We start from the raw sequence: 15114 nt of genomic DNA on the forward strand, positions 1-15114 counted from the left end.
AAAAACAATTGTTTGAAGTAAGCAGCATAGCTGTACCTCTTTATGGACAGAAATGGAGATGACTTTTTTCCTTTCAAAACTAATTTTTTTAATAGCATATCTCATTTAGCTATTGTTCAATCTCTTTCCTCCACAATAAGTTTGAAAAGTGTTTGTATTTATCTCTTTCAAATGTTGGGTTCCTTGAGAAGCACTGCAATGTCTCTGACTTCTTATTTCATTCTTCACCCTACTATAGTATGGTGACCAACAAAAGCATTTTTTTGAAAAATTTTTTTAAAGGTCAGAGTCATCTCTTAGTTGCCAGATCTAATGTAGAACTTCTGCTTCCAGCAATGTGGTGGAATAGTTCTTAGGAAAGCCTCCAGATACAAAATATTAGAATGTAAAATATAAAAAAATATTTTATGCAATGCATGGTTTATCTGACTAGAAAAATGGAAATCCTCAGAATTGAAAATGAAGGAAGGACAAGAGAGGGAGGGAGGGAAAGAGAGAGAGAAATTTTTGTTTAATAGAGATGGACTGGAGCTGAAGCCTAGAACATGGGAGATATGAGGAGGCATATTAGAAATCTGCATAAAGCCAAGGGCCTTCAAATGCTACCCACTTTGTTAATGGGTGAACTAGAACTCAAACCTGCTACACAGAGATGCAAAGAGCTTGCCTTCATCTGCCTTAGGCTCTGACTAAAAGTGGAAAAAAATAGTGTCTCCATAGAATTTATAACAGATTAGGCTTAAGGATATAAGACTTATATCCTTAAAGTCTGAAATCATGCTTCAGATATGACTTATTTAAATAGACAAAAATCGGATTTTAGAATAGGTAAGCTCATGTTCCAGGCTGGCAAACTTCCAGTGTTACAATTATCATATACAGAATGTAAAATCAAGTTATTTTTTAATGATTTTATTTATTTGAGAAACAGAATGAGAGAGAGAAAGCATGAGGTGGGGAGGGTCAGAGGGAGAAGCAGACTTCCTGCTGAGCAGAGAGCCAATGTGGAACTTGATTGTGGGACCCCGGGATCATGACCTGAGCCAAAGGCAGATGCCTAACCTGACTGAGCCACTCAGATGCCCACATAAGTTCGGTATGTTTAAGAAAAATACGTTAGGGGGTGCCTGGCTGGCTCATCAGAAGAGCACGTGACTCTTGATCTTGGAATCATGAGTTCGAGCCTCACAATGGGTATGAGTACATAGACACAACTGAAGAGAGAATGGTATATTGGGGAATAGATGTGAATGAAATAGATGTAGAAAAATAAGAATTGGAAAATGTAAAAAGAGATGAATAAATGTGGAGGTTAGGGGAGAAGATCTAACATATATATGTCTTCAGAGAAGGAAACACCCAGGAGAGCTGGCTTCTACAACCACTTTTACCCTAGAGCTTTGGCAAGATTTTTTAAAGTTGGTAGACATGCTAGTAGATGATACCAATGGGGGATGCGCTTGGTGGCATTTTGGGAGACCTGAATCACATGGCTAGTTTTCACTTCAGAACATTTTGACCATTGTTCTTCTCAACATTTGCTGAATACTGGGGCTGCACAGAGCAGCAGGACACTTAAAAACATAAATGAAAAAAGACACTTAAAAGTAGGGTGATGTTCAGTTTACCCTAAGACTTTTTATCTTCAGGTATGGATAATCAGGAGAAATTTTATAAAATACATCAAACACTTAGTTGAAAACCTTGAAGGGCCAAGAGCAAATCAGATACATTAACCATACTAGGGCTGCAACCCAGACTTAACTGAGGAACACTCACATTGGATTAAAAAGGAGAAATCTGCACTGTATCTACTTAGCAGTAGGAGAGCAAACTCTCTCTAATGAAAGATTACATCATATGGAGACTTTTGATTTAAAAAAAAATACCATTTGGCATTCAGTTAAAGATTACTAGGCATTGCGGGAAGCCTGGACGGCACAGTTGGTTGGGCTCCAACTCTGAGTTTTGGTCAGGTCATGATCACAGGGTTGTGAGATGGAGGGAGCCCTGTGTCTGGCTCTGCACCCCACATGGAGTCTGCTTGAGACTCTCCCTCTTCCCTTCCTGCTCTTGCTCTCTTTCTCTCTCCCTCTCTCTTAAATAAATAAATCTTTTAAAAAATTACTAGATATTGCAGAAGATGAGACCACATGGCTAGACTTCAAGAGGAAAAACACAGTAGCATCAGACTCTTGAGTGATTTTGATACTTGAATTAGCTGCGAAGAACTTTAAAATTAGCTGCTAAGAACTTTAAAAAAAGAGAACAATTAGAAAAAATAGACTCTTTCACCAGATAGTTGGAGTCTTCTTTTTAAAAAGAGACTCCTAGACACATTTCAAACTGAAAAATAACAACATGTGAAATAATACCTCACTAGATGAATTTAACTACAAATTAGATAACAAGAAAGTCAGGATTAATAAACTAAAAGACTTATTAATATAAAATACCAAGTGGAAGCATAGGGATAAGAAAGAATTTTAAAAATACAAAAGCCACAGCAGAGAGGAGTGTGAGACAGTGAAAAAAATCTAACCATTTATGTCTTTGAAGTCTAGGAGAAAAGAGAATAGGGTGGAAGTAACATTTGAACAAACAGTAATAGAGTATTTCCCAAACTAAAAGGAGACATTAACCTGTAGATTCCAGAAGTTCTGTGAACCTCGAAAAGAACAAACATATAGAAATTATATAAAGGCATATTATGGCAAGCCTGCTAAAATGAAAAACAGAGAAAATTTTAAAAATAATCAGGGTAAAAAAGACATACTACTTTTAAATCAGGGCAACAATAAGACTTAACTACTAACCAGAAACAGTGAAAGCCAGATGAAATGAAGGTATCTTTAAAATGCTGAAAGAAAAAATGAAAAAAAAAAAAAAAAACAACCTAGAATTATGTAGTCACAAAAAAATCCCTTAAAAACGATAATATAACAAAACTTTCAGATAAAGAAAAGTGGAGAGAATTTGACCCCAAATCTACATATAATAATAGCAAAGGAAGAAGAAACCTGGTCTTAGCTGGAAACACAGAATTGTAGAAAGGAGCGAACAACAATAGGAAGGATAAGTATAAGGGTAATATAAATTTTGACAGTAATACTAATAGTAATATATTGTAGTGTTTTGAATATATGTAGAACTAAAATGGCAACAACAATAATACAGAAAAAGGAGAGTAAATGGAGTATTCTAATGTCTTATTGTTTTCAGGAAATGATGAAAGAAATAATTTGTATTATTCTCTAAAAGCAAACATTTATAATTTATTTATAAATTATAAATATAATCTCTAGGGAAACCACTAAAAAGTAAGAGTGTATAAATCTGATTTATCCCAAAGAAATCAAGATAGGAATCAATGAAATATAAAACAAACATACATACACAATAAATTTCATATACAATATAGAAAGTAAACAAATCTAATTGCTGGTTCTTTGAAAAAAAATTGATAAACCCCAGCAAGATTCTTCAAGAAGAATCCAAGTTTGGTTTGACATTTAAAACTTTATTAATTAATTCACTACATTATTAAATTTAAAAAGTAAAACCATGTGTAATCATTTTAATGGGTTTCACAAGAAGTATATGGTTAAATTCAACATTAATATATTTTAAAAAATACTTTGGCAGCCTATGAACATATTCTGATAAAGAGTATGACCCCCCTAAAAATCTACAATTATTCTTAATCTATATAATTCTTAATTCTTAGAAATTAAAAGCATTTCCTTTATAATATGGTACAAAAGAATGTCTTCTTCGGTCATTTCTAATCATCCCTAAACTGGTGAGCCCATCTAGAACCCCCTAAATATGATAAAATAAAATTTTAGAATTGAGTGAAAGAAACTAAACTGTCACTATTTGTAGATAATATATTTGGATAATAGAAAACTAAAAGAAACTACAAATATATTACTAGGAAAATGTTTTTTAAAAAAAGAAGGTTTAGCAAAGCTGTGGGTTCTGTTCAAAATATAAAAGTCAAATTTATTTTTTTTTTCAATTTTATTTTTATATTCTTTTACAATTGAAAAAATAAATACTAAAGTGCCTAGAAAAATACAGCTAACAAAAGCTGTGAAGACTTTTAGAAAAGAAAATGATGAAGTTTTATTGAAAGAAAGAGGACCTAAATAAATGATATATGTTATATTCATGGGTTGATGACCTTTAGTTATGATACCAAAATCAAACATATCCCAATTGATTTACAGATGAAATGTAGAAAAGCTCCGCAGGTTTTTTGGTGGAAATTAAGCTGTTTCTAAAATTTTGCAGAAGAGTGAAAGCCAGTAATAGCCAAGACACCCCTGACAAACAAGGTGGAGAAACTTGGAGTATCATATATCAAGATGTAAACACTGTAGTAATTAAGACATTGATTATTAACATAGACACAAATGGTATAATATTAGAGATTCCTGAAATAGCCTGACACATATATGGAATGTGGTGTATATATATAACAGTTAGCATTGTAGATCAATTAGAAGAGGATGTTCAATAAAAAGTGTTTGGTGAGTTGATGATTCATATAAGAAAAAAAAATCAGATTGAGATTGGATTCACATCATGCACCAAAAAAATCAGTTTCAGGTAAAGACCTAAATACAAAAGGCAAAACCTTAAAACTTAGGGGGAAAAAAGTAGAAGTGTATCTTTTGACTTCAGGGTAGGGAAAGACTTCATACAGACACAAAGTGCGAACTATATGTAAAGGAAACATTTAAGTTAACATATGTTGATCAAAAGACATTGCAAAGAAAGTGAAAAGAGAAGAGCAGACAGGGAGCACTGTATAGAACCTACAAAGGATTTGTAATTTTCTAGAGTGTGTAAAGGAAACATTAAAAATCAGTAAGAAAAAGACATTCCAAGAGAAAAATCATCAAAATATGTATTTCCCAAAAGAAGGAAAACTGAATGACCAATTTTAGGTATGAAAAGGTGGTCAACTTGTAAGCAGAACAATGCAAGTTTCAACCATGAGATAATAATATTTGTGTGCTCTGAGATTTGCAAAAATGAAATCTGAGAATATGCCTGTTGGCATGAATCTAAAGCAGTTAGAGCCAAGGTCTGCTTTGTTGGAGTGTAAATTTAGGTAAGACTACTTTGTAATACAATATATCATCTAGTGAAGTTGAATCTGTGCACTCATGGGTTTCTTTAACCTAGCATTTCCATTTCTAGCAGTATACTCCAGAGAAATTCTTATGGCCATGTACCAGGAGACAAATAAAATATCATACTAGCATTGTTCATAATAATAAAAAGTAAAAAATACTCTAGATATTTATAAACAGGAGAATGATGAATTGCATGTACATAATACAGCAAGCAGATACATTTAACAGTATTCTGTCTATATACATTTTAAAGCATACAGATTTTAAAAAGTTATATAGAATTACGTATGTTTATGTGGAAAAACTATAAAGGAAATTAAGGAAACGATAAAATTAAAGTTCAAGATAGTGACTCCGGGAGGTATGAGAGAAAATATGTGATTAAGGAGGCACACTGTGTTAGCTAAGATACAGGTTCAGCTGCATTTGATATAAACCCACATAGTAACATAAACAAGATACAAGTTTGTCTTGTAACAGGTTGAAAATATCCTAGGCATGACAGTTAGGTTCTCCATGGTTATCTAGGAGCAAGGCTCCTCTTCTTTGGAGCTCTTTATCCACGTGGTTATGGTGGCTCACCACCAGTTACATTTCATGTGTAATGTGGAAGAATGGAGGAGTAAGTGACCTTAAAAAGGAAGTCGCACTTACCTCTTCTCTTCATAGTCTTCTGGCTATACTGTATCTATTGTGTAGTAATTTTTAGATCCAAGGAGACTTGAAAAATGTGCCTAGCTGAAAATCGGGAGTTCTAGAAGAGAGAGAATGAGAGCACAGGTATTGGGAAGAAAGTAGCAATTTCTGCCACAGGTTCATGCGGCTAGGACAGGAGGGGGAAAGCATAATGATATTGGTACTGTTCTGTTTCTTGAAATAGGATGGTGAGTATAGTTGTCTTTTTAAAATTTTATGCCTTCCCTATAAATTATATACTTTTGTATATATGAAATGTTTCATTATTAAAGCTAAAAAGCTTAGTGGATACTTTTTAGCTTTATTTTGCTTGAATCTTATGCAGCATATGGTACTGTTGATCACACCCTCTAGACATATGAATTTTTATTGGCAAGAATCTCCTGGTCTTTCTCTTATTTTTCCATCCATTCCTTTTCAGCCTCCTGGGCTTCACTTTCTCTGCAGGGAACAAAAAGGCCTTTTCCTAGATGCCCCTCACTTGTCTCCATAATTATTTAGGATAGTTTCAAATTGGCTAATGGGTTTCCTGGATTTGGAAAAATTTCAAGAGAAAACTAATTATATGGTAAATATCCAGATTTTATCACCTTTTATTCATAATGCTCTATCCATATATGGAAAAGGGAGGTTAGCACATTTTTTTCTTTGTAATTTTAAATATTTTTTATACCTTTCTGAAGTACATCATAAAAGGGTAAATAATTCTAGAGTGAGTCCAGAGTACCAGTGTATCTTGTAAAGGTAAGAAACAGCAACTGTTCTCATAAGTATATACATAAAACATCATTAGAATAAATCTTGGAAATGACTAACATTATTATAATCATGTATAAATGTGATATCTTTTTATAAAAACTCAGCAGTTTACTTGACCTCCCAGAATGACTGCATTTCCTAACCCTCCTTGCAGCTAGGTATGGCTATCTGACCTAGGGCTTGGCTAATGGAATGTAAACAGAAGTCACTACATGATAAATTTTGGCATATATTAACAGGAACTATTTTTTTTCCCCCAGTGAAGTAATCTCAGGCATACATGCATTTGAGAATTTGTATTCACTTAAATTTTTATTAAGGCAAATAAGATTAAATTCAGTTAGTTAGCATTCAAGTTTCAACCATGTGTCAGGGACTGTGTCAGGTTTCTGGGAATACAGGATTGAACAAATACTAATCCCAACCTTCAAGGAGCTAATAATAGTAGTCCAGAGGAAGTCTAGTTGAATGCTATGATAGATATGCCTAAGGTGCTATGGAAACAGAAATTGCCGAGGTTAGCTAGGAACCTCAAACTCGAAAAAGTTGACAAACCTAATGTAAGTTTATAAAATAAAAGCATTTAAAAATAGGAACTAAGGATCTTTGTTGTTATAAGCATTTTAAGTATCAGTTACATTAAAAAACAAAAGGAGCCCAGATGTTATTATAGGAGGTAGAGGCTAAGGGGGGAGGGAAGGAGTATAAATGAGCTCTGTTATTTTTTAAAATATTTTATCTATTGTTTAGATCTTTTTTGTATACTAATTTTATATCCATAAAGTATAACTTAAAATCCAGGGTTTTAAAAAAAGATTTTATTTATTTTTTTAACAGAGAGATACAGTGAGAGAGGGAACCGAAGCAGGGGAAGTGGGAGAGGGCGAAGCAGGCTTCCTGCTGCAGGGACCCCAGTGTGGGCCTGGAGCCCAATGGGGGGGCTGGAGCCCAATGTGGGGCTCGATCCCAGGATGCTGGGATCATGACCTGAGCCGAAAGCAGACGCCTAACGACTGAGCCACCCAGGTGCCCCTAAAATCCAGTTTTTAAACAGAATATGTGTTTATTAATATAGCAACATAGCTTTTTTTTTGATTTAGCAATGTGGTTTTCTTAAAATTCCTGGACTCAAATCTTAACTTTATTTTCAGAAACACAAACTCATGTAGCATATAGTGTGTGTTTTATCTATCTTTTTTAATGTATTAAGTTAAATTTTACTTAGTATAAACATGTACAGTGCTCGTAGTACTTCACAATAATTCCAGTGTAGATATTGTCTGGCACTGGAATTTAAGGCAGAGATTCAAGTTTCATTCACTGACTGTAACGGATTGCAAGGAAGAAAACAGTTTGCACAATTCTTAATCTTAACATAGCACCTGCTCTTAACAGTTCTCACCATTGTGGCATATAGCTATTTTCTTTTAACCCAACATTCTTCAGACTCATTTCTCTCTCTTTTGATTTCATAAACTGAGGGGGAGACCCGTTTTTACAGACATTGCTCTTCCTTTTGAAAATCTGAAAAGAGATTAGTGAAATCTCATCACATTTATGGTCCTTAATAACCTCTCATAAACCCTTTGTTATTTTCAAGCTTTTTCTCTAAGGTAACTTATTAAGCCAGGACTTGCTAGTGTCATTCAGATACTGTACTCTATTGCTATTATACCCTCTCTGATTCAGTTTTTAAGCAAAAATGAAGTCTTTTTTTTTTTTCTTTGCAGACTTTGCCTTCAAAAGAAACAACGTTTTTAAATACCACACAAATGCCTTGCTTGCAATCAGCTTCAACTTGGAGTAGCTGTGAACACAATTCAAAATCTCAGATATTAAGAGAACATGTATCAGAATTGGACTCCTCTTTCCATTCTGTCCTATCATTGCCATCAGGTAAGCCTACTTATAAAAAAAATTTCTAAGTAAACTCTGAATATTTTCTGTGGTGAAGTCTAATCCTATAGATACAAGGAATCTAGAATAAGATTTTATCAATTATTTTGCCACTGGATATTGGAACTAAACAGTTTTCATAGAGCAATTAATCCTGTGAGTTAATGTTCTGTTTTTGCAAGTTGATTCTTAAATTCCTTGGAAACCATTTTGAGTTATATTGGGAAATAATTAACTTTTGACCTTTTCATTGTTAATTTTTTAGAATTTTATTGATAAAGTGACTATGCTGTTGAAATGTTTCTCAGTAAATTTTTTATTTTTCCCCCTAATGTGTTGGTTTGCATGGATTTTTCTCTGCTATATAATATTCCTCTGCTTATACTCAGCATTGAGTTTCCTCAGATAAGAAATTGCCCATCTTTAGGTATATCATCTTTTGAACCTCAAGAAAATCTATAATCTATAACTGAGTGAATGAGGCACATACAGCCCCAGACCCCTTTAAGTTTCTAGTTCTTGGTTTTTGTTGGAACTGTTCCAGTTGTTTCTCTTTTTCTTTTTCTTTTTTAAGTTTTTTTTGTTTGGTTTGGTTGCGTTTTTGTTTAGTAATCTCTATGTGCAGTGGCCCCTCAGTCAAACTCAAAACCTCAAGGTCAGGAGTTGGATGCTCTTCTGAGCCAGCCAGTCACCCCTCCAGTTGTCTCCATATTGAAATGAAGTAAATACGAGGGTCAGAAAAGAAACAGTCTTCACACTCGTTATCTCAGGTTCTTTTCTTCAAGAGAAGACATCTCAGATGGGCTTTTGTTTCCTGAAAGCTTTTTTTTCCATCATCCAGGGACTGCTCCTTTTTGTAAAGCACTATTTTCTGTACCTGTTCCTGCCCTGAATCCTGAATCTTAGTTTATTTTTTTACCATTATTCGAGTGGTTCTGTAGCTACACCATACTTAGAATTAAGTTCCTGGCAGGAACTATGGTATTCTGTCTTTAAGGAAAGCTTAATAATAGAAACAAACAGTGATAAATATAACAATGGTAATGCAGCTAACATTTGGGCTTAGCATACCTGTAAGCACATTACATTTTCTTGTATAATTCTTCCATCATATTTATTTTCATATTTTCCTCTTTATCTTACATATAAAAAAGTGAGGCTTAGAGATGTTTTCATCTCTATTTTCATATTTTCCTCTTTATCCTACATACAAAAAAACTGAGGCTTAGAGATGTTAAATTATTATTCCAAGATTATACAGCTAGTAAATGAAGGAAGCAGGATTTGATGTGAGGCAGACATACTCCAGAGCCACACTTAACCTTTACTCTTCACCGTCTGTTTTCTCCTGCTGCATTTATTTCTCTGAAGATATAACCCTGAGAGCTGGCATAATTATCCTTCACTTAATCCTCTTATGTCCCTTCCAATAAGTTAATTCCCCACCTATTAATTGGGTTATTCATTTCTTCTTGCATTCATTTAACAAAAATCACCTACTATTTACAAAGTCCTTAGAGTATAAATACAAATAAATCCCTCAAAGTACTTGCATTCTCATTTGAGGTAACTGAAATGTAAACTAGTAAGTGTATTAAAGTGTTAGGAAATATTCTTATAAAACCCCAAAGGTCAGAATGTGGGGATTAAGGAAGATATATGGGTGGAACAAGGTTCTTCACTAGTTACATCATGTTTTCTCACAACTCATGAAGAACAGTGGTAGAATAGGTGATATTTTCTTTATAATAGTGATATTTCTTTGGAGAAATAAACTTATGTTTTGGTAATTGGAAAATATTGGATTCCTGAAATGTTTAAATAACATATTTGATTTGTAATCTTAGTTTCATTTTTGAACGGTCATAGTATAGTAGTGCTAGGATTGAAATCTTTCCTACCTCTGTTCTGGCCCTTTGGAGGACACTCCATGTTGAAACTCATGAACCTTTTTTTTTTTTTTTTAATATTTTTCCACACTTGAGTTGGATCTATTATTAAAATATTTAAGGGAAAGAACTTCTTGTTTAAAATCCAGACCTGTTTTGGGTATGTTCTGATTTATGTGTTCATAATTAGTGTTTTTTCCAGTAGCAAAACTTTCAATATAGCAACTGCTTTATAAAATATTTCTTGTTGTTTCTTAGGGAGAAGTTTAGGTGTCTCTATTAAATACTTTTGAAGATGTTTTTGTTTTTGTATTCTTGATTGAGGAAAGAAAACTTTAATAAATGTGAAGCACATCTACTTTATTATTTAGCTCCTCTTTTGGTTGTGAGAATACAGAATATAGGGAATTGACATCTAAGTCTCTGTTTAAAGGAAGAGAGCTAGTCTGTAAATGTGTTTTAATCTTTGTAAAAGCATATTTTGTGATTCAGAATGCTAGTAAACTAAGGGAATGTGAAACTTAGTATTTTAGTCAAAGGTAGCTTCTGAATTATAGTGGTTTTTCTCTCAAGTACTTGAAACCTATCTTTCAGAACCCTCATTATTTCAAATGTAAAGTTTGTATGGGCAGGGTGGAATGGACTTAGAGTGAGCCAAGTCTGGCTGTATGTTTTACTCAAGACCTTTGGATACATTTGTTTTATCTGGGAATAGTACTTAATACTTACAATTTTGATCATCTTATCTATTATTTTGGTTTATGAACTTAGTCATCATTAGAGTTTTTATTTAGTGCATATTATCAGTGATTTCCAAAATACTGCTGTCTGTATGCTTGGAGGTAGTATTTTGCCACTTCTGATAGGACATTTCGAGTTTTTGCTTATTTTTCTAAGCGTATGTGCTTCTTAGAGAAAGAAAGCAATCTTAATATTAGAATCTATATAAAATGGTATTCACTAAAAGTACTTTTTTTTTTACTTTATTTTTCCAGATGTGCCTCTTCATTTTCACTTTGAAACATTGTTTAAAAAGACTGAAATAAAAGGAGATCTTGCTGAAAATAAATTTGTAGGAGACTGTGTCATATCTCCATCACCTGGTATGTCATTTACAAATCTTGTACTTTATATGTTTTTACATCTTTCAGATACTTACTGTTTTTGCTTTTTAAGGAAATAAAATTTAACAAAGGAACAAAATGTAAATCCTTAATTTTTAATATTCACTTTTTACAAATCACACACATACTCACACAAATAGAAAATACATAGGAGTGATCTTAGTAAGAAATGTGATACTTACTGAATGAAAATTATGAAATATTATTAATATAAAAGGAAATCTACACATGGAGAATACAGCATTCCTAGATGATGGGAATTAATAAGGATATCAGTTCTTCCTGTTGGTATATATGATTAATGCAATGTAACTTGAAGTTTTAATAGAATTTGGTTAACTTAACAAACTACGTGTGAAGCCCATTGAGAAAGATAAATGGGAAAATACAAAAGTAACTGCTGGAAAAAGTATTAAGAGAAACTATCCTAACCACATATGGAAACATAACAAAAATCTATAATAGTTAGCATAGATTGCGTATACATTTAAGAAAGTAAATCCATGAAGCAGACTATATAGCTTATGCTTTATTATATAAGGGAAGAATTGTAAATCAATGAGAACATGGAGAATTATTCAATAAATAGTCTTTGGGGGGAAATTTTGTTTACATAATTGTTTCATACCATATATCAGAATAAATTCTAGTTCCAAGAATTTGATGAAATAAAACACTAACATTACAAAATAAAAACTATAAGAATTATAATGAAATAGTTATGAGTATTATGAATGGGGGCAGGGACATTGTGTGCTTGGAAACAATCAGAAGGAAGAAAAACATCAACATGTTTTGACTATCTACAAAGCGAAAATCTTAACATCAAAAAAGCCATATAAACTAAGAAAAATTACTTCCAGATGAAATAATCATCTACCTCAAAAACTTAGAGTCAACTCAGTGCCTGTTAAATTGGAGTTCTGAAAAGTAGATTTTAAAATAAATTTACAAAAATCAGCTTTTATAAATACCAGTAATAACCAGTTAGAATATGTAAAGGAATTTTACTAGACACATTAATTGAAAATATAAAATATCTAGGATTAATTAAACTTAGTAAGGACCTACACAAAGAAAACTTAAAAAGTTTACTGAGGAATACAAGAATATGTACCTATAGAGAGAAATAACCCTGTTCTTATCAGAAGACAGTATTGTCTGAGGCACCTGGATGGCTTAGTTAAGTGTCCAGCTCTTGATCTCAGGGTCATGAGTTCAGGCCCCACGTTAGGCTCCGAACCTAGCATAGAGCCCACGTCTAAGAAAAAAGAGGACACAGTATTGGAGCTTAAGATGTTATTTTTTTCCCCAGTTTAATTTATAACATTACTTAGAATCATAGAGGTATTCTTTTTTTTTTTTTTAAGATTTTATTTATTTGTCAGAGAGAGAGCACAAGCAGGGGGAGTAACAGGCAGACGGAGAAGCAGGCTTCTTGCCGAGCAAGGAGCCCAATGTGCGACTCAATCCCAGGACTCAGGGATCATGTCCTGAGACGAAGGCAGATGCTTAACTGACTGAGCCACCCAGCCATCCCAGTATTCCTCTTTTCTTTTGGAACAAAGTTATTCTGAAGTTTATCTGAGAGAAAAAAATGTTGACTAGCTAATAAAATTTTTAAAAGAAAAGGAAGTGCCAGGTAACGAAAAGGAAGTAAAAAGGAAGTGCCAGGTAACAAAATTATAAAGCTATAAGCATTATTTTATCATGGTGTTGATGGAAGCCAGATCAAGGAAACTAAATAGCCTAGAGGCAGACCCATCTGGCCACTATATGATAAAAAGGTGGTTTTTCCTATCAGTGTGGGAAGGATGGCCTCATCAATAAATATTAACAATAATTCTTACAAAGCATTCCTTACACGCCACTACTGGTTGAAGGGCTTTATATCTTTTGGTTGCTTTAATCTGTACAATCCTGTAAAGTGAGTATTATTATTATTTTCCTTGACTAATTTCCCCAAAGTCACATTTGAATAGTGATAGGGTCAGAATTCAAGTCCAAGCACTCTGGCTCAGAGTCCATGTTTTAAACAACTAAGTTTGTTCTAAAATCAGTGGATTAAACAATGACTTTTTGGAAAAAAAAAAAAAAGAGAGATCTCTACCTCATATAGCACATTAATGTTCATCCATCTTCAATTTATTTTAAATACATTCCGGATGGATTAAAGAATTAAATGTTAAAAGTCCTGACTTAATTAGAAGAAAAAAGATGTATTTGATGGTGATAATGGAAATTATAATCATAAGTAACATTTACTGAGTGCTTATTTGTAGATACTCTGCTAAATATGTACTATTTTTTCCGATTATATTCAGACATTTAAACATTATAATAATCAATTCTGGCAAGATGTGTGTAGTAAAATCAGGACCCTCAAATATTTTAGGTAGCATTAAGAACACAAACCTTTTGGGAAGTACTGTGAAATTAATTACAATGCCTTTAAATTAATATTTTTAAAATAAGCTCACTGAGGAAAAATAACAATTTACTTGTGCAAATGTTTACTAAACAGTTAGCCCTGAATTTTGACCGTAAATTGATTTCTGGTAACCTAGCCTAGTGCTAAATACAAAACCACCTTTATGTACAAATCTATTCATTTTACTATTATTTTGTGTTAATGAACAATTGGAAACAAGGTAAAGAGTATAACTGGGATATGGCTAACCAACACAGTGGAACGTGTAGCTTTTAAAAATATCTTAAAAGTTCATGTAAAGGTAGAAACATCAAAGAATGTCAAGTAACAGAAGAGGACAAAAGTGTTTTACTTCTACGTATGGTACAATTACAACCATGTAGAAATGTTCATTCTTCAGTCAACCAAATGGAATGTGTGGGTCTTTTGGAGAGCCTGATTTGAACAACTCAGCTGTACACATACACACAATTTTTGAGATAATGAAATTTGAACACGCATGGCTGTTGGATATTAATGAACTTTGTTAGATGTAATAATACATGTGGTTACATAACACACACACACCCTTTATGTTTGTTAGAAATTTAAGCTCACATATCTGTAGTTGGGATTTGCTTTAAAATAGGCTAGCAAAAAAAAGTTGGGGATGGTCACCAGTTTGTAATCACTGATGATGAATGATAGGTACAGGGGAGTTCATTCTTCTCTTCTTCATTTGTTGAAATTTTTTCACAGTAAAAAGTTTTTAAAAAATTGAAAGCGCTAAGGTCAAGGAACAATTGTCTATGCTTAGGGAGAAAAAGACTAAAGAAATACAGGAAAATATAGGGTTATGTTCAGATACTTTTTCATGATACAATTCTACTACTTGCAATTTATACTGAGGTTAATTTAGAAAAAGAAAAAAATGTGTGCATGAAGGTGGTTATTTTAAGAATGACCATAATAGAAATATGATGATAACAACTAGCTCTTAACAGCTAGAGGATAGTTAAATGATATTATCTCTAACCAGAAGAATGTTAGGTAACCATCCGAAAAAATAACAATGGGTGAATTAATCAAATTTAAGAAATACAATTGTACATATATTTAAATGAAATTACATTTGAAATGTGAATACGAATTATATGCATTTGTATGACTGAAAGAAATATACAAAAATGAAA

At 32.9% G+C, this 15114-nt stretch overlaps 1 protein-coding gene across 1 annotated transcript in view; it reads left to right on the forward strand.

Moving 5' to 3' along the window:
* The window catches only part of KANSL1L (KAT8 regulatory NSL complex subunit 1 like), a 140995-nt gene that overhangs the window by 109780 nt on the left and 16101 nt on the right, over window positions 1-15114 (forward strand). Inside the window, exons 7-8 of the mRNA XM_080799291.1 lie at window positions 8333-8498; window positions 11383-11490. Coding sequence (XP_080655417.1) covers window positions 8333-8498; window positions 11383-11490 — 274 coding nt within the window. The remainder of the gene's footprint in view (window positions 1-8332; window positions 8499-11382; window positions 11491-15114) is intronic.

The sequence above is a fragment of the Martes martes genome (genome assembly GCF_963455335.1).
Source record: "Martes martes genome assembly, chromosome: 3".
NCBI lineage: Eukaryota > Metazoa > Chordata > Mammalia > Carnivora > Mustelidae > Martes > Martes martes.